Source organism: Lepisosteus oculatus, chromosome 17, assembly GCF_040954835.1.
Source record: "Lepisosteus oculatus isolate fLepOcu1 chromosome 17, fLepOcu1.hap2, whole genome shotgun sequence".
In the NCBI taxonomy this organism is placed as follows: Eukaryota; Metazoa; Chordata; class Actinopteri; order Semionotiformes; family Lepisosteidae; genus Lepisosteus; species Lepisosteus oculatus.
In genome coordinates this window covers 21,514,748-21,536,024 of record NC_090712.1, presented here as the reverse complement: position 1 = coordinate 21,536,024, position 21,277 = coordinate 21,514,748, and the positions used below count along the sequence as shown (strand labels likewise).

Below are 21,277 nucleotides of genomic sequence, written 5' to 3'. Positions count from 1 at the left end.
TGAAGATCAGAAGTGGATGAAGCTCACTGTTGCTTCTGTATTATACAGAACCTAGAAGCCAGTAGACATTTTAGAATTCCGCAGCTGACAAAATGTCAGTACCTAAGGGTTTGAATAGGGGATTTTAGGCAAAAACAAGTTCAGAGGATTTTGTGTGGGTATGTAGTTAAGCTGCTTAAAAATGATCTTAAAAACAAGATTGTAACTGTACAGACCATGGAGCACCTTAAAATATTAAATGTCTCACACCTATTTGTGTGAACAAAGGCTAAATTAATAGTTCCACTTTTTTAAATTAGGTTCTGATTAAGCAGCTTACCTTTTTCCCAGCTCCTTCCATTAAAGACAGCCCTGGAGGTCCCTAAGGTCAAGAAGAAAGCCAACAATTATTTTAAATAGAAAGGATATCTACTCCTGTACTGTTAAACTCACATATGAAAAATGTCTGATTTTGAAAATTTTATTTTTTCTCCAGAAGTAGTTAAGTCTACATCTGAAAAACTACAAATCTTCAGCATTAACAGTGCATGTTATTCCAGGTTAATTTTAGTACATTTCAGTTATTATTTGGTTCACAATGAAAAAAACCCCATGGATAATCTATTGTTACAGGCAGAGGTAGATAATCGGGGTCTCTCTAAGAATCTAAACACCATGCGTAACACCTAACTAGAGTCAATATCGCCACCTCCTCTAGAGCTTCAAACCAATGGATGCTTACTTAGTTGTGTTTGGTGTGAGACACACTGATCAGAAGAATCTTCTGGTTTACCGTAGTTAATTAAGTTCTGCATAAATTATTAAGAGTGTCAAAAGTGTAGGATAAAAGAGAGGACAGAACAAGGGAGTGAGAACACAAGACAAGGGGGACAGAAGGACAGACCTTTGCCAGGCAAGAGGTCCTTGTTTGAAATAATCTGAAAAAACCTGGTAAGAGCTAAGGATTTGAGTCTTTCTCAGAGAGTTTGCTGTTCTGTAGCTTTTGGGGAACCCAGAGTTCATGAATCAAGAATCCTTCAGTTTAAAACAGCCTCTCCTGCTTAGTGGGTGCATTTTAGAATAAGGATATACAGTAGGCTCCCATTTATTTTGTGGCATCCAGGTTAGAGAGAGATTTTATCATAGGTTGTATATTATATAGTTTAGAAGGCATCATACAGTATCTCTTCGTTTGCCCTCTGTAGGCATTATTTAAGGGTCAAATACTTGGAAGCAGTCTAGTGTTTTCCTTGATGGTCTAGACATACAGTACAGTAAGTCTCTGAAATGCCTTGTCTATAAACGTACAGTATATAAGTATATAAATACAGTAACCTGAGTGTTCTATGTTTATGTTGTGTGTAGGGTACTGTGTGACACTGTCATTGCTAATAAATATTTGTTTAACCATGTGTGCCTGAATCATTACTCTTCTCTTTTCCTTAACGCTCTACCAGAAAACAAAGAATTAATGTGCCTCCAACTATACCAACTGCTCAGGTATATCCTTGGAGAAATCCTTACAGCTTGGGGGGGTTATGATTATTTATTTTAGTTATTGACTAGGCCACTTGGTTATTACCTGCTTATTCACCATTTTTGTAACCCCCCCCATGGTGTGTTTTGGCAATATGCGAAGGGAGGCTTTTGAAAATGCACTATGATTATGAATTCTGAACATATAGGAAATATGTGTTCCTGAAAATAAATTATGGTGAGGAAACAGAGCACAAATCTAGGCTTATTCAACCAGTGTGATAGCTTATTTAAATGAACAACGTGAAACAGGATTATTCATAAACTACAAGGCATCCCAGGGAAGTGGCTTCTGGTGATAGAACACAAAAAGACTGTACAGAAGCAATGGTTTCTCCTGCTTCAGGGGAATAAGATGTCAGAAAGACAAATTCTGTTTAGTGTGACTTAATATTTGATGACAGTTTTTCAGGCAGACTTGAAATCAAAAACAGAAAGAAAAGCTCTGGGTTCTGAGTCTCAAGGAACTGTACAGCAGGGGCTCAGTCACTCCTGTCAATGTCTGAAAAATACATCATATTCTGTATGATTATTTTGTGCATCTATGAAAAGGAATTATTAATTTAGACAAACACACAACTGGAAAAAGGTAAGAAAAGAAGCAGGATTTAAAGTTTTTTTTGGTCAAGGGAAACTTCGTGGAATGGCCAAAAGATTTATTGTACCCTACTATTGTGTATATTGGTCATGGAAGTCATTGAAATGGATATTACAAAGAAGGGATGGCATGGTATAGTTTTTTTACCATTATATAGCATTTGAAGTGATAATGTCCTAATCAAAAATAATATATGCTCATTCTTTAAAAAAGTTTAAACTCACAGAAACTGCAAGTAAAATCCCAAACCATAATCAACAGGACACTTTGTACCCGATGATAATTTCACTAACAAATTCTGACCTTTTTCTAATATGCAAAACAATCCATTTATTTTTGGCAGGGAAAAAATATCAAACTGTACTTTTATGATTGTTTTTCCATCTTGTGTATTGACTTGTAATTTATCTTGTCTAACATTTCACTCTAAATGTATATATCATACCGTTGAAATAAATTCAGGTGTAAATAAATTCATATGAAAAACTACAATTCTGTTCATTTAAATTAAGTTTAATTCGCATTGTCGCAATGTTTTTAATATTGCCATCGGTATGATATGCCAACTTTAAGGAAGTGTTCTTTGCTGTTTTTCCACTCTTCTGTTGTGCTATTGACCATACAATACATATCAGCACAAATTATAATAAGAATTAAAAACAGATTCTGGTCAATAAGGTGCTATTTTGAAGTTACCCTCAGGTTCCTTTGAAAATATATTAATCATACCATGATGTTCCTGAAGGTGGCTTCAAAGTTTTGAGGTGTTACCTCCTTAATCTACAACAACTGCACTGCAGTTTTGGTAGTAAGAAGTTAAATCAACAATGCAATCTTAATTTTCTGAGCCACAAATATATTCAACCCTATTTGCATGTGTCAAAGGGTTATCATTCTTTTCTGTTCCACTTGATTCAGGCTTTTGCAATGTTTTATCAGATAAAATAAAAGTTGACAATACCACTAAATTGTACTGGTTTTGCAAATTCACTCAGTTGGAAATAACAACTTATTACATTCTTTATGGGGGTAGTATAGTGTTAAACTGTGACATACAGTTATACAGTACATGTATATCATCCTAACATTATTATAAAGTTATGCTGATTAATTTCCACCTTTTTGTTTCTAGACTTTCTAGCTTATGAGATGTAAGAAAATTGGAAAATGAACTGTACTGCGTGGCAGCAATTGAATTTTTAATGTATCCCAGGTAACTGACCTTGATTATATTCTGTTGCAGTCCTTAATTGAGACTGTTTCTGCTAGCCGTAATAAGTAAATGTACCATATGAATACTCCTAGGAAGACATCACTTAAAAGTTTATAAACTGCTTGTTTCTCTTACAACATGAAAGAAAATGCCATGTTGATCATTTTTGATTAAGTGTGTCTAACAATTTGTGGTAGATTTAAGGTGAGAACTAGAACAAATTTACAAATTGTTTACGATACATCTAAAGATTTTTTTAAAATGGATTTAAGGATGTTTAGATACAGAATATGAATATATATAGTAGTGACATACCCATGGGCATGTCAGACCAGGATCTTAAAAAATAGGTTGAGGAAAACAATCAGAACAAAACACAGCTGTAAGGTTTAAAACATACCCAAGTAGAACCAATAATGCAAGAAAAACCTAATCTCTTCTTCAAGCTTTTGCCTAAACATCTTGATGAAATCCCTGTCTAACCAACTAAAGGCCGAGGAGTTACACTGACTACCAGCCACAAAACAAACAACAAAGTTTTTCCTGAAACCATCTCAGACTGTTCTCAAATTTCCCAAACAGTACTGCGTCTAAGACTCTTCTCAAAACTTCCAAACGCACAGCTGCTCAGTCCGTGGTCAGTCATTCTCCTGTAGTGAGTGGTGGACACCGGGGTTCGGTCTTCTGTCCCCTTCAATAGCAGGCATCCTCTTCCCCAGGCTGACTCTTAAAGAGTCACCTGAACAGATGGCTTCCCCCGACTGGTCAGGTGACCGAGCAGCAGTCCGTTCCCCAGAGGAGTCTGTAGACTGTGCTCCCCCACTGGGGCTGTGCTCCCCGCAATATCTTTTGATTTAAATAAGCCATCAAAATTCCAACTGTAATAAAGTTGGTAATAAACCTTTGATACACATTAGTGATAATAGACTGTATTCCCAGTGTGTGCAGATTTTCCATACTTCTGAACAGCTGAATTAAGCTTGGATGAGTGCACTTTCTGTTTTAAATGAATAAATTAAACTGAACACAGCAAAGCATGTCTCAGACCATCAAGCAGACCTTATCAACAGCAACTTGTTCTTAGACTGCATGGACCAATTCCTGTCTAATATAGACTTTTAGTTCCAACAAAATGTGCCCTTGTTGATATCTTGTAATTGAAGAGCAATGATTCAAAGCAGAACCCATACAATTGATTTTGCCTTCTCTTTTAAAAGAAGGATGCTCTCCCCTCAGAGAGAGTATATTTGAGATGTGAAATTACATTAAGAAAAGTAAATAAATAATTTAATTAGTATTTACAAGCCTGCTGCTATACTGTACATAGTATTACAAACAAAAAGAAATGGATATGTTGTATTTTGCACTTGTTGACAAGTAAGATACTTAATTGCATATCCCCTCAAACATAAAAATCTATTTTTCCTTTGCCTTTTGTACATTTTGGAATGGAAAAAAATTATTTGAAATATATTACTGGTGGTAATCGAAGGTCTCAGACCTTAGATTGGGTTAATGATCAGGTGGGGCTGGATGAGATGTGTTGTCTGGATTCTAGTCTCCATGGCAACAGAGTTTCCCTGAGGGGGAGCAAACAATAACACTGCTCTTGTAGCAGAGTACAACCCGTACACTCAGGCAGACTCTGGGATATGCTTATATCAGTCAGAGTAAAGTCAGGTATCAAGGTCCTGGTGTACACATGCGCTGGACAACAGATGGAGACTGTTGAAACGAAACCTGGTTACATGCCACAAAAAGGTCCTAGGCCACTGTCCTGCAAAAAGTTGTATTGGAAAACATTGCCTTGGAAATAAGCAGGCACTCTGTTACAATGGTAGGAAATCTGTACAATATTACATCACCACTCACAAATCTATGACTTACAAGCTCTAGAAAATAGAAAAGTAAAGTTAAACTCCAATCTCAAATCAGCCCGATGTAGTATAGAGACAGTGCTGTGCGAATTAAACCTGGAGAAACAGACATTTTAAATTCTCTCCAGCTACCACATATTTACACAGTAATTGCTTAATAATGTGTACAATATTATTTTGTTTAGTAGAAATTTAATGCAAATGCTTTTAACACTGTATGCATGCACACTATTGCATCAGGAAAACCTCTAAGAACATAATTACAATGTAATCCAACACATGTAACTACAGGATTGAACACGTTAAACATTGCATGCATAATTTATTATATAGAACGTTTCAACAAGTTTAGCACATTCCAAAATATAAAACTTAACATTCTGCACTAAGTCTGCTGTATAAATACTACATTGTAAATACACTGTGATAAGAGACAGTGAAATGTTAAAGGGAAATAAATGACTTACTGGAGGGCCTGGGGTTCCGGACACACCTGGTCTGCCTCGCCGGCCCTGTGACACAGGCACAGAAGATGCAGGTGAACTGTCAGTACCGTGCACACTGCTGATGCAGTACAGGATGTGTGGTCACTTGTATTTTAATTCTATTTTGTTTCAGACAATGATCAATTGTATTATAATTAATTTTAAAAACCGTGAAGATTATAAACCTTATTTTTCTGGTCCTTGTATTTCACTACACAGTCACTCAGTACCTCTTGCATTGAAGAATGAGCTCAAACTCAATGGGTACTAATTGGCTGGGAATATCTATTAGCCATTTATGCTAATGGTCCTATATCTTTTAAAAGATAAATCAGGATAACAAACTATAAGGAATTGAAAAGCTACATTCAGACAGAACAATCTTTTTTATCCGCTTCAAAATTTATTAATCTTAGTTTTAATTTTTTAAAAACAGAACAAATAGGAAAATTGTATCACATTTTAGTCATCCACCTCCTGTAGAAATCACATCAGTAGCAGCACCAAAGACTCCACCACTCAAAGCCCAGCCAAGCTCTTGGGTGCCACAAGAGAGATGAACAGAAATTATATTCAGACACGCCAGGTTCTCTTGCAGTGCCATTTCTTTTAAGCTGTAATCACCATGGGTAATCAGGACAGTTATCACTCAACAATGCTACTAGTTTGAGGTCAAAGAACTTATGATGAGACCTGGTTCAAATACTAAGCATCCTCAAGTGATCCTCAAGTTAACCCAATAAGCTTCTTCATAATCAATAGTGAAACATGAACCAGAAAACACAAAGGGAAACCGAAAAAGGGATAGTTCATTCCAAAATTAAAAACAGCTACTTTTTCTATACAAACATTGACATTGATATCCTGATTTCTTTGAGGAAAATGACTAGGTGGATTTCTCAGTTCTCTTGGCTCCCCGCATCTTAATGACCTAGCTGGGGTGACGGTCCTCCTCTTGTTTGGACCTTTCTAATGTCCTTATCTATTTCTTCAGTCATAACACATTTAAATAGATTGCACGTATGGTAGGAGAATGTACTTAGCATTCTTTCCAGCACAAAATAGAAACATTAATAATGAGTATCAGAGACACAAATAGAAAGGATGCAAATGAGAAGAGGCATTCAGCCCATCTTCCTCATTTTGTTGCTTAGTAGTTAAATGAAATCAAAATTTGGTCCAGCACTTTCTTAAAAGTGTGCAAACATAGGGCATCATCCACCTGGTTGGGAAGCCTGTTTTCAAAACCCACATTTCACTGTGTAAAAAAGCATTTTCTATTCTCCAACCTAAATTAATTAATTTGCTTGTAGTTTCCAGCTGACCCTGTGTCCTTGTTCCATTACTGAGTGCATCCTATCTTAATGATTTGTCATTTCTCTCAAAGTTAAACCTTTCAAATTATGACAACTGTCAAATATATTTCCAGTTACAAATAATGCAACTAAGACCACAAAGAAACTTCAAAGAATGTGCGAAACAAAGAAGTTTCAAAACGAACAACAAAAATATATAGAAAAGAAACGGTAAACAAAACCCAACATAACCTGTTTGTTAATGCCCAGCTTTTTAAAAAGAAATTGTTTTTAATGGTACAGTGAAACAAACACAAGCAATTAAAAATAATCAATAGGCCCCAAAGGACGCTTTCCACAAATTGAAAAGAAAAATTAAAAATTTTAGATCACTGGATTGCTTTTAGGAGTTACTTTAATTTTATACGTAAAAGCTTTTTTCAATTTTTTCAAATGGAGGCTAGTCAAGACTTTCCGAATACTCAATCTAGTAAAATATTTTATTTTTTCACATTTTAGAAATCACAGGTGCTTTGTGCTTTGACTTGTGGTCCTTAACAAAGCAAAAAAAGTAGAAACAAATCTGCAAGATTTCTAATGGCTCCATGGACACAGGACAATGCCTTTTTGTAGCATGGAAAGCTGCCTCTTCGGGATACAAAGTAATTCATCCACATCTGCAGGAAGCAAATAGAGCTATGACAGGATTTTGTGAAGTGAAGTAAAGCAGAGGTACCATATGCAGCAGCACATTACAGTTCTCATATTCACATGGTTGCAGCATAGCTTTGGAAATCTTTGCACATAAATCTTTCAACACAGGTGGCGATGTTCCACGATCCAGGACTTATTCTTTGCTTTATTGTTCAGGGCCTCTTTAATTTGAACAACCAAACATACACTACACAGTTAACAACAGACTAACAGAGCCAAGTGGCTATCAGCACCTCATAGGCTATAATGTATAAAAACAAAGGCCTTTGGCTGTTAACACAGAGTGCCTCTGGAATAAATCTTGATCTGTATTAGAAATGGCAACACACTAATCTGCTGAATCAAATTTTATTTACCTTCTTCTTGAGCTGGACTTATTGGTGAATCAATGGTTCCCGTTTTTACTGTGGTATTATGTGTTTTATTTTAAGAGTCCTAGGAAGAAATGCATGGGAACACTATGCAAACACAAGTGTACCTGAATTACAGAATATATTGTACCATACTAAAGATGACAACCGTGACACTTAATCTTTATTATTTTTTCCCAGGCAAAGCTACAAAAATGGATCAAAGTACCCATAAAAAAGCATCTACTGTAACTGAATTGTTCTATCTTAGGTTAACTGCAGAATGATTCTTTGCTGAAATACTAAGAACTTTGTAAAATTGTACAATGGATAAATTGCAGTCTTAAGGACTTTTGCACAAAACATAATTAATGTTACATTTATCTGAAATCTTAATTTCATTTAAATAAATAAGATTTAATTAATGAATTAATCCTGCCCACTCTCTCCTTGATGATAATAATAATAATTCATAATAATTGCTTACACTTATATAGCGCTTTTCTGGACACATCACTCAAAGTGCTTTACAGGTAATGGGGACTCTCCTCCACCACCACCAGTGTGCAGCATCCACCAGAATGATGTGACGGCAGGCAGAGTGCACCAGAACGCTCACCACACATCAGCTATTAGTGGGGAGGAGAGCAGAGTAATGAAGCCAATTCATAGATGGGGATTATTAGGAGGCCATGATTGGTAAGGGCCAATGGGAAATTTGGCCAGGACACCCCTACTGTTTTCGAGAAATGCCCTGACATTTTTAATGACTCCTCATTATCCTTTAGCTCAACCTCCATCATCTGCTGCAGCAATTTTTGCATTTCTCTGGAGTTCCTTGTTCAGAATAGAATTACCTTTGAAGCACTACACAGAACTGCTAGCATATATGGTGGATCACTGCCTGCGAGGCATCATAGATCCTGAAGAACTTTGAACATAAACCAGTCCTCACCAATAGAATTTATATTTTAAGAGTTTTCCTGGCTGTTCTTTACAAATAGAACAAAATAATACAAAACAAGACCTCGCTCATTATTGACAAATACAATAAGCAACCAATTTAACATGCTGGGACAGCAAGCCTTGCTTACCCAGACTTTAGTAAGGTGGACAGGTCTATCTCAGTGCACTAGAGACAAAACTCCTAGCCTTTCAACCCTTCCCCTCTTGTCCACCTAGTGAACAAACATACCCCCTATTATATCAAACCACATCACCATTCCACATACTAAAACAATGAAAACATCACTTAAATACACCTGGTCAAAATATAAACATGCACAATAAATGGTCATGGAGTAAAGCCATTTAGGCTGACTCTAGAGGAAAGCCTATTGTCATTGTCAGGCACTGGGCCACAATACGTAACCACAACTGTTAACCACTAACCTTTCCCCTTCTTTCAAAGCAATGAAAAAATGAGTTGTCTCTTTTACAATACAGGCAATGCATGCATTGTTTCTTCATGTGTGACTTTAAAATAAGTATTTGTCGATATAAACAGTGAACAACAGTGGTAAACTGTAACACTGTCCTTTGTAATGTTCAAATTTTAATCTGCCCTAGAGTAATACTATCAAATAAAGCAGATATAGGCTAATTAAATGTCACAGCTGTGGAATACCAAGATAATCCTGATCTGAAATGTCAATAGCTGCATAGAAGCATTTCAGTTTTGGATTTGTAATTCTGGAAAGACTGAGGTTTCAGAGGTTAAAGAGTGCATTACTGACATAAAACAGAATATGTTGAATATTCAAAAGTTCTCTTTTATCCACCAGGCAGAGACCTATGACAGAAGGTCAGATGAAAAGATACGAGAAGCTGTCAATAATATTTGCCGCTTGCGTTAACTTAAAATACTTGAAAAAAAGCTTGCCAAGCCAACAACAACGGATGCAGTTTTCCAACCTAGTGACTATTTATTGACCACTTTTTCCAGGATGTTGATATTTCCAAATATCAAAAACATTAAAATGAATTTGAATTAAATATTTTAATAAACAATTTATAACTGAACAAAAAACTATTGCGACAGGAAACCAGGTTTAATCCCTGCCTGTCTGTCAGGTGCCACCTGTCAGTCCTATCAGTCACTATACCTGGCAGCTGGGCTCCTCCCCGTTTAAACCTGTGTTCCCTGATAGCCAGTAGCTGGGATTTTTACATCCACATTTAATGCAGACAAATACTCAGGGGAAAAAAAACATTGAAGATATGAGCAAATAATCACCTGCCCTAAAGTTCACTTGGCCCCCAGAATTCAGAACTGAGTGTAAAAACAGTCTACGTAGTGTGGGAATGCTAACCCTAAGCCTAGCTGGGGTTTCAACAGACCAATCCTGCAATGAGTCTCTGAAGTTCTCCAGTCATCAGACTTGAAAGAGGTCCTCAAACCGTAAAATGAGTCTAAAATAATCAAAATCTTTGAAAAAACTATTGGAAATGTATCCTTTTCCATCCTTTTTTAATATATGTTTTTAGGAAATTTTCAAATCAACTGAAAAATGCTGTGAAAATGGTATTGATAAGAGATTTCTTTTCAGGTCAGTGTAGGGTGTATTTGAATTTCTTGTTCAAATTTGGAAGAAGGTTCTTTGTGTCAGCAGTATAATCTCAATGGGGGAAACTGAAAATAGATGAGGAACAGGTGGAGTCTACCAGTTTGAAGTCCTCAAAATGTGGAGTGACATTTTCATGTCATCATCTACAGTAGTTTCACTTGCATCAGGCTCCAAAGTGTGTATTTAGATAAGCAAAATTGATCATCCTTTGCATATAAGTCTGTTTAAAAAACAGACTTTGTCTGAAGGCTGTCACGGTCATGAATAAGTTACGAACTACAGCCTCGCAGTTGAATGTTGAGTTATTTTAAGAATCCAGTTCTGTCCCTTTTGCTCCACTGTCACTGTAGAATCAAATGTAAATAGCCACACTGGGTCCATTCTTACAGTATTAGATTATTTGTTATGGGTTTAGAAGTTTAAAGTTTCACCAAGGTGTAATATGAGGTTTTGTTTCACATATGAAAAGGGGGGCATATCTTCCTAGTGTGCCTGAACAGTTGCTTCTGCCAGTATGGGATCATTTGGTCATTTGAGGGCTCTGAACAAAAACGCCATTACTTCCTTGACAGCCGATAACTCGGCCATATAAGAAGGCCTGGTCTGATGCCATAGCAGAGTTCTACACTTTCATTTCAGAGGGCTGACATCACTTCTTTATCTTGCTCAGTGCACTGAGCCCTGAAATGCCAGGGCTCAAAAATTATATTTTGTACAAGAAGGAAGATGACCTCAGACTTCCATTAACAGGTATGCTCAACGGTCTTATTAAATTCAAGCATTCTATAGCCTGGCCATTTGAGCAGCTCCGTTGAAACAGGGCCCCTCTGTTCTTTACTTTACTGAAAATAAAATAAAACTTGCTTCAAAAGCTACTCTACTGGAAAAAAAAACACTCAAAGAACAATAACATAATGAACATGTTGGGAAGACCAGATGCTAGTTTAAATAATTTCACATGAATAGAAAAAAGCATATTTTTTCTTTATTATGAATAAGCAAGTTCAGAGAATTGGTGTCAGTTATTGACACACAGTACTTGCATTTCACATAAAGCTTTGACTGAAATAGGTTAGCAAAATCTGACTTTTTTACAGTTGTTCATGTTTCACTTTTAAAGTACCTCAGTCTTTTTGCTTTCTGAGACTTGGATGTGGGAGTCTAACAATGGATGTGTCAAGCTAACATGAAACATCACAATAAAAACACAATTTAGTTCTGCCATCAGGTTTTTATGATTTTATAATCATATCTACTGCATATGAACACAATATTGGGCCTGGGTCCTGTTTTAGACTGGGGAACCTCTTTGTGGAGTTTATCTGTATAGCTGTCTATAGATTGTTCCTGTGTTTTTGTGCTTGTGTATGCTCTGTAATAGTACTGTGTGTGTACATGCTCTGCAATGGACAAGCATACCATTCAGGGTATACTTCCACCATATGGACCCTTGCCATTAGCGGCTCTTTGATAGCAGTTGGATGAATAGAAAATGAAGTGAACTCAACAGTTATAAACAAATGTCTTTGTCATCCTTCAGTTGTTGTTCAGGATTTGTAGACTAGGACACACTGCCTGACCTTCCAAGCTGAATTTGTCAGATTCTCATTATTTCCAGACACCCACAATTACCGGAACTGTCTGCTTGCTCCAGACAAACAGCAATAATTAATTCCTTAATTAAGATTAATTTTAACCTGTCATCTAACCTTCACTACCAATTATTTTATGTTTCTTGTAGTTTGCCAACTCCTTTGTAAAGTGCAAATGATCTAAAAAATGTGCTGATGTTTTGTAAGACTTTTGTACAGTTTTAGTTTTTAACTACATTATTTTCGTCTTGGAAAGAATCTAAAAAAGAATCTGTTGAATTTTTTTGTTCAATTTTGAAAATGAAATCCATAGAATAAGATAAAGCTCTTAAGGAACTAAACCACCATAACAATAAGGTTTTAAGAGCATTCAGGATTTTGTCATATGACACAAAAACTCACTTCAACACTTTGCATTGTGGAAGTGCACTGTTGTTCATAGCGAGTGCAAATGTTGATCCTATTGTTTGATGATCTTTGAAAAACAAAAGACTGGCAACGTGACAGAGCTCTAGATCTGCAGCAGTCTCAGTACAAATCCTCAAGTACTGCAGAACTTTACTTCATGTTCCACTGCACAAAAAGCTTTTTAATACATAAGAAGTATAATTTTAGGCATTGTAGCAAAAATCTTTCCAATACATTGGGTGCATTAACAGTGAAGGTCCAGCTCTGTAGAAGCTTTAAGAACAGCGTTAACTCTTAAATGTCTTGAAATCCTTCTCTCCATCTCACTGCTACTTGTAGAAGTACAGAACACTTCCTATAGGACAATAATCTACATTATATGTGAATACTTCTAATAGTATTGGCTGACTTAGCCCAGACCCATATCCTTACAGTGGCTGTTGCGGTATCCATGTGTTTGTTTTAAAATGCCAAGATTTAAAGCTCTGTGAGACCCGTCATATTCTGAGGGTTGTAATAAAACCCGATTTGTTCCAGTTGTTTACTGGGAGTTAAGAGAAGCAGTCAGGCCAAAAAGGGAGCTGCAAAACTGACAGCTGCTTGGCAATATTCCCACGACAGCTTAGAAGATTTTTAGTTTAGTGTAGTATCACTTTAGCTTTACATATCTGAAAATCAATGGAAAAAAAACAGAGGCAGCAAGCATCAGATGACTTAAGAAACTGTTTTACTTGCCTATACCAGAGCTCCATGAGCATGATCTCTCCTACTGTAACTTCAGCCCAAATATCTGTTTCTTATATCTCTCACCTTTACCACTAGAGGGGGAAATATCTTTAGTTAGAAAGGTGTGATATAGCCAGCAGTTGGACAGACTGGTTAAGAAGAGCTCAAAAACTTTAAATGAGTAAAATCAGATATTTTTTTCAATTTTGGTTCATGAAACAAGACTTGCTTTTTATTGCGTACATGAGAAACATTTACAGCTACTTATACCTTCACACATTTCAGGTAAAGTTCAGCTTATCTACCAAAAAATATATTTTTGGTTTAGAAATAACCTTTGCTTTTTCAAATCTGTCAAAAGCCATGGAGTTCAACAAGGATATTTGTTTACCATTATTTAATAGACTACTGGTGCACAAAGAATGTATACTGTACATTAATGGAATTACAGCATATCACCCAAATGTCATTACTCTGTAAGCCACACACATCACGCATCCCACTGAGATGACAGAGCTAATCCAACAATAGCTCAGATAATATTTGTATACCAAGTATTTTTTCATTGCATCTACTGAAGACAGTTTAAAAATTACAAAAATATATCAAAGGCTCACAAGAGCCCAGATCCCTTCCTAAACATTAAACCATGTTTGTTCAACCAGAACTAGGATTGTGAGACTTTTGCTAGAGTCTCTGATCTTTGGGTTTTTGAAGGCAATGGGTTGTTGAAGTGAGTAAAGACTGTGATGCTGAGAGTCTACAGCTCTTGCACCCAGGAATTTTCCTTCATTGCACATCAAGCCATCATTCTGGAGGGAGCAAGATCCTGAGGAATGTGCAAATGCCTAGAAGTCGATTATTCAGGACAATCATGCCTCATGATGCAGCAACATAAATAGCTTGCTTTCAGCTCCTGAGCAGTATGCCCCCTGTGTCACTCAGCAGATTATTTCTCCTAATCCCCCTGTCCCTGTTGTATATCCAGTTTATGAACAATGTGTAATTAAACACCCAAGTTCTCTAAAAGGTCCTGCTCTTCTGCATCCCAAACAACCCATTAACACAGCCCATGTGTGGTAATATACTAAGCATTTAATGTACCCTTACTCTGAATGACAGAAAACCTACAGAATTAAGATATCACAAATTCACTGCCAGACTCTCAACAATAAAGATAAATGAATTAAACATGATAGTAAGCATTACTTCTTGTGTCACACAACTTTGATGCAACCTTGTCAAACATAAATCAAGAGGGTGTAAATCTAGTAGTAAAAGCTCAGCTGTGAGACACATAGCCTTGTAAATGTTTCACTCTGTATCACTTGGCTATGCATTATTAAACCCATATAACTTTTACTGTGCATATATTTCTTTCTTCTAGTCTATTTACATTTCCTGTCTAAACTGGATGCTGGAATCTTCCAAAACAGTTAATTTTAAACAGAATATATAGAGCAGCATCAGACAAGCCTCAAGTCATAATTATTGTGAGTGTCAGCAACACAAATGCCTGGTTACTGTTTCTACTTTATGACTTTCCATTTTGAATGTCATAAAATCTACACCAGAGAGCTGCAAATGTCAAGGACTTTAACTACCTATTATGTGCATTGTATACTTTGTATACTCTATGCACTAGAAAAAGTGAACTACAGTGAGTCCAAAACATTGTAAAAATAATTATTTATTTTATTATTTATTAAAGAGCCCCACATCACAGTGCTTTAGTAATGTACATACTAGCCACACATAAAATAAATAACAACATTATTAGGTTACATCTTACAATAACGATTTAAAAGACTTTTTCTTAAAAAAAGGAAAATACTGTTTTCCCAGACATGCTGTACATATATGTGTACATGTGTTAAAAAGGGATACAAAATAACAAATATTTCTGATGAATTAACGTCTTCACATCTCCACCAAACATTGTGAGGAAACATATTTCATGAAAACAGAATTCATATACAGTAAAAGGAAAAGTGGAGTTATTCTGAGGGGGAACACAATTCATAACATTTCAGTTTTTGTAATATACTGTATATGCACCTTTTGTTTAGCTTCGTCCATCTGTTGATACAACAGCACATGGACACATTGCATGCTGTGGCTTTCTGACTTCTGTCACAGACCCAGCATTCCATTGTAAAGGGAAGCAGACAACTGTACACACCAGGTGACCTCAGCACTACTGTATATGGTTACATTTTTACCCTTCAGACAAAAACATATTTGGAACTAGACTAGAGAACATTATCTGGATAAATTAGAGTTGCTTCTGTAAAAATTACCTAGGCCACTGTATGGTGTATGTGATGGTCTGGATATCAGTCAGGGACGTATTGTTTTTTCTGTCTTATTGAAAGGCCATCTTTCATGAAACACATTCATTTTATTGCCCCAAGGTTTCTAAGTGTTTACACAGCATGAAACTGGACTGAGATATGGATTCATGTTCACGAAACATTTTTTATTTGAAAAGTGTGAAAATGTGCATTAAAACAGAGAATTACTAAGTCTAGTCTTGGCCAGCACAGTCCTACAAAGACCTTGTTATGATTAAATTACTAATATTTAAGGTGGAACCCAAACCAGAATTAAAACCAGTCTGTGTATGCACCCTGTATGTGCTAAGCAGTTGTGCACTGGGGTGTTATCACGGGTACTGCTACAGCATAGTTAATAGTTCATGCCCATTTATTAATGGGTTTAAATGGACATGCCTGTTAGGCCTTCTTAAATTACAGGGCTGTAAACTCTTTACTGACTGACATCTTTCTAAACAGCTGGGACAGTCTCCTTAACATGTGAAAAAATTAGCAGAGAAATGTGGTTGGTTTACACAGACACTTAATTTCAGGGGTTTCATCAATTTTTTCCCAAAAGTTAAATGATTTCTATAGGTCTGTTGCATTCTACTTAGCTCCAGTTTGCATTGCAAGATTTGTATTATTCAAACAGCTCAGCTATGCTTGACAGTTACTCCACCAGTAACACAGGGCACTGAGCTCTCATCCCCTTTGTGAAAATAAAGATATCACTCTGCTTTCATCTGTCATGGACCAAAGGCAGAGCCTTTTCCATTTTCAACAGCTGTACTGCTTAGCAATTAAAAGTGACATTTTTAAACACATTTGCATGTTATTACACTCTCTTCAATGAAGAAAATCCTCTTATTTTCACAACCATTCTCATCACACAGGTCCACGCAGCAATTATCCGTGACATAACAAGTTATGAACTAAGTTCTCTGATTTTCCAATTCCTTATTCCCAGCATATAAATACATTTTTAACTGATGAATTCAGGCAATTCTCACAAGCATAATAAATTGAAATTCTCTTGACAGAGAGCTTGCATATGTTTTAAGAAAAAATGCAATAAATTAGGAATCCGCCGTTTGTAGGAGAACTATAGCCTCTTCTTGAGTTTCAATGTTCATTTGTTGAATATCAACATGCTGTTTAAGAGACTGTATCAAAGAAAGGTGCTACTTTTTTTTCTTAGCCCGAGAAGTTATGAATACATGAATCGAAAAACAAGAATCTTGTAATAGCATAGGGGTCAGAATTGCAACAGAAGACAGCACAGTCCTTCCCTCAGTGGCTCTTTCATACTCTCCCAGATTAAAGGCATTTTAAATGTTAAGAATAAATATACACTTTGCTTCCAGGAAGTGCATCAAAAGACACTATTTAATTATTAACAATTATTAAAACTGAAAATAATCATTTATAGATGAAGATTAGGCCAGAATGGTTAGAAGATTCAAAGTAAACAAATTTGTATGCCATTAGAAATTTAATCCCTGCTATAAACTATTAAAGAACTAGATATTAAAATAGAGTATTAGAATATCAGGGCTGCAGTTAAAAAGCACTAATATGCATGCACGGAACTGCAGTATTGGCATAGATGCAACAGCGCTTCTGTTTCTCTGTCAATCTCAAAGTTCAAAGAAGAAGGAAATACAAGTAGAGAAGGGAGGCAGAGCTACTTGTAATTAAAAAGAAAAACAATTAAAGACGCTAATAAGATAAAAATTGCAAATGAAGTGGGGACATTCTTGCCTATCTGGTCTATAGTAACTAATTGATCCAAGCTTTCTTGACAGAAGCTAGGGTATCAGCTTCAACAACATGTTTGGACAGATTGTTCCAGACTCCCACAAATCTTTGTGTAATGATCTCCATTTCAAATACACTTCCATGTAGTTTCCAATTTTGTCCTCTGGTTCATGTTTCATTATTTAAAGTGTAACATGGAATCTGACAGAACTGGGATAATTTAAAACAGAAAGGTCCAAAACATACATACAGTACAGTACATACCGTACATGTGGTATGTTTAAGCAGCACACTAAATTGCACTGCAACTTCCCAAATGATAATTCAATACTTGGACATTGTTATGCTTATGGTATATAAATTTGCAGCCCCTACATAAAAATGAAAAGTCTTTTGGGATAAAAGGGATATTAAATGTATTTTCTGACTGGTTCTACACAACAGTCCCTCTACCAAGGAAAAGTGTAGAAAAACTTAAACCGGTGATATAGTCAATTTTTTGCACTGGTTAATAAATATTGTGAAGAACAGTGATTTGAAACAGAATAAAAATCCTCTCATTTCCTTTTTGTTTTCCTGTTTGATATAAATATTATTGCTCAAGTAGTCACTATATACCTTATAATTGACCTTAACTTGATTCTACGCCTGTTTTCAACAGTAATGGGAGAAAGCAACCACTGGTTTTACTGTTCATAGAACTCCACATTCATTCAATATCTGATGATACGAATGTTTTTTCCTCAACTGAACTGTTTGAATTTTACACTAAAGCTGCTCAAATGGTATTTACTATATTGCATGCAGACACAATTTGGAACACTTAATCTTGAGTGTGAGGTGATAATTTGGTAAGAAACATTGATGGTAATTTCCTGCCCCTGGTGTTCAGCAAGCAGCAAAGTCTATAGATACAGAACCATTTCCAGAAATAGTTTTCAACACCACAGTAACACAGGTTGGTCAACAAGTTAGAAGTCTGCATGTGATCACAAACTTTAAAAATAGCAGAAACTTTAGCGCATTTGCAGTCATTAGGAAGTAGTCCAGCCATCAAAGAGTGGTTATTAATAGTATGCAGGGGTGTATAATCTTCAACAAAAGTTTGAGAAAATACCCCTACAACTAATCAATTCCTTATGCCTTTCTGGTCTCTTACCAAGATAAACATTTGTGCATCTGATCCTTATGTGTGTTAATGAACTCAAAGTCCATGTCACATTTTGCATTCCCAGAGGGCTCTAGCTGCTTTTATGCCAGCTCAAGAAATCATTAGAAGATAATAACTGTCCTTTAAATTAAAACATCTTAGCCATAACCAATTAAGGAAATATTGTTGTGAATTGGGCTGGCCAATTTGCTTTCTTGAAGAGTTATGTTTTATCTTCACCTTTCTTGATCTCTTATTCTCCTGTTCCTTTTATGCAAGATCAGCTGAATAATAATGTACTTTTTGGCAAAATCTGTAGAAAATAGTGTCATCTAGTTTACTAGTTTCATGCTGTTTATTTTTGTGCATGAAGTATGCTTTCTCTTTTCATTAAACACTGTTGCCAAGTCTGCCTCTTTAGATTTTTATCACTGTATATAATAGTATACTGTAAATACAACAGGTATACCTTTTTGAGAGATGACGTTAGATAACCATGGTAAGTAATATTCTGTCCTCTCTAAGTTCGTGGCAACAGCCCCTCATGTTGTAAGTCCCATGATTCCCATGATGACTGTACAGCAGTAGCAGCAGGCTACATTTCACATTTCCTCAGTAGGCTGTGTGATGGGAGAGAAGTACTATGTAAAGTACCTTATAAGAGCCATAAATATGCTCATGTTCACATACAGTATGACTATGTACAGTATGTGTTCAACCTCAGAACCTCACAGGGAGTGTTTGGCAGATTGCAAGCACTCTATCAGGAAATGCTGTTAGGTCCGCAAGAACCAAGGGAACGATGGAAGATTTCATGTCTTGGAAGCATAAACATTGCTTCATCTACACTGTATGGTGCTTTTCATACCAAGGGATCTAAAAGCTCTTTACATACTGTATAGCAGAACCCCACTGAACAATACCAGACCTCCTATGTCCACCTAATGGAATAGACACTGCAAGTCTTTCAGTTCTAGTTACCAATGTAGGTGAAGAGGACCCCTGTTGGTTGTTAAAAATTAAACATGGCACATATCATATTGCAAAATCACATCTGTAAGAGGTGGCCGGGTGTATTTCAGTTGGGACAGTTAACAGTTACAGTATTTATATGCCAAAAAATAAAGTTAACTGCTGTGCAACCTAAAGTATGGGCTGTAAATTAACGGGAACTGAAACGGTTGTCAGATGCAACAGGTGCAACCAAGTCTCTAAAAGTCTGGAGAACTCCACATGTAAGCATTGCTCAACATACAGAACAACTCAGCTACCTTCTGTACCAGTGCATATTCACAGGCTCTTACCTCTCATGGTTACGGCTGTTTTTTCAACAAGTTAGAAATGTCTCATGTGCTGCTACCCCCCGCAGTTTTCAGAAACATCATACAACCTGACTGTTTTCTCAAGAGTTCAGTTGGAGTAAAATGCAAACTATCCTGGACTATTCTTTCAAGACTGTATCAGGAATTGTTTGGCTTTCTGTTTGATAAGCTGAACCCCCCCTCACGCCTGGAGCATGTGCTGCTGGTCACAGTGCAGGAGTGACCTTGGCAATGCATCAGCTTCAGCTGATCCCACCCCTCACGCCCCATTCACATCAACGCTCTTCACTTTTTCTCAGCTGTTAGCTTGCTTCTGCAGACCACTGTCCCCTGATGTTCAGGTCACTCATACCTCAGTAACGGGGGGTTTCTCAATAACCAAATGTTCACAAAAGTTTTCTCACCCTTTGCCCTTCTTTGCCTGGAGCCCCTGGTTGACCTGCAGGCCCTGCTGGTCCCTGGAAATAAAAATATTATGAAGAATAACAGATCAGGTTCAATGGCTATAATTTTATGCTTGAAAGAAGAGTTTATAGCTTGTTGCTTCAAAGGCAGGTGCCAATGACAGATGTTCACTTCGGTCTCTGATTTTCTAACATGATTGTGACGGGAAATGAATAAATTGACTTCAGAGCAATAAAATTAGAAATAAAAAGTCATTACCTTTTCTCCAGCAGGACCAAGGGAGCCCTATTAAATGGAAAACAGATTTTAGTGAAAAATAAAACACACAGAGAATGGATAGCTTAAGTAACCTACTTATATTTTTATTCTGCACTATGTTTCAAATGAACAGTATAAAGCAATATATACTGTACAGTGGACAAAGCCTTAGTGTATGTATGCTAATGAAATCTGTATTTTGATTTTGGTCCTGAAGGCATGCATTGTTTTATATTCAGTTAATTGCTTCATTGAAGTGTAAAATATTTGCCTTGGTGTTAAATTAAATGTATTACAAAGGACTCAACCCACTTTCTCACGAATAATTGAGGCTACATTACTCACCTGCTCTCCCTTTTGTCCTTTAATCTGATTATAAAACAAAAAAACAAACAAATTGTAAGTATGTGTTAATATCATTTCAGACACTTCAAAACTGTAACTTACAATCATGCCTGGGATCTTGTTCTGAGCAGGTGAACAGAAGTTTTAATTATAAAGACATGTAGGTTGACATCAGTTTTAGCAGAACTCACTTTCTGGCAGCATGGCTAAGGTTAAGTATCTGGAGTGTCAAAGTTCACATTACCAATCATGTTGTAGACAGAGACATTTGCCATGAGGCAGTTGCGGTAAATACACAATGTTAATGTTCCAGTACTGTAGCTGTACATCCCAAATAAACAATATCATGTTTCAGACAGCAACCAATTGCACAGTATCTTA

The 21,277-nt window shown here is 36.4% G+C and overlaps 1 protein-coding gene across 1 annotated transcript in view; it reads right to left on the bottom strand.

Annotated features, from left to right (window-relative positions):
• col19a1 (collagen type XIX alpha 1 chain) overlaps nt 1-21,277 on the bottom strand; it is a 116,659-nt gene that overhangs the window by 53,886 nt on the left and 41,496 nt on the right. The window contains exons 15-19 of the mRNA XM_069179824.1: nt 20,897-20,920; nt 20,552-20,578; nt 20,293-20,346; nt 5,671-5,715; nt 320-361 (exon numbers count right to left, since the gene is read on the bottom strand). Coding sequence (XP_069035925.1) covers nt 320-361; nt 5,671-5,715; nt 20,293-20,346; nt 20,552-20,578; nt 20,897-20,920 — 192 coding nt within the window. The remainder of the gene's footprint in view (nt 1-319; nt 362-5,670; nt 5,716-20,292; nt 20,347-20,551; nt 20,579-20,896; nt 20,921-21,277) is intronic.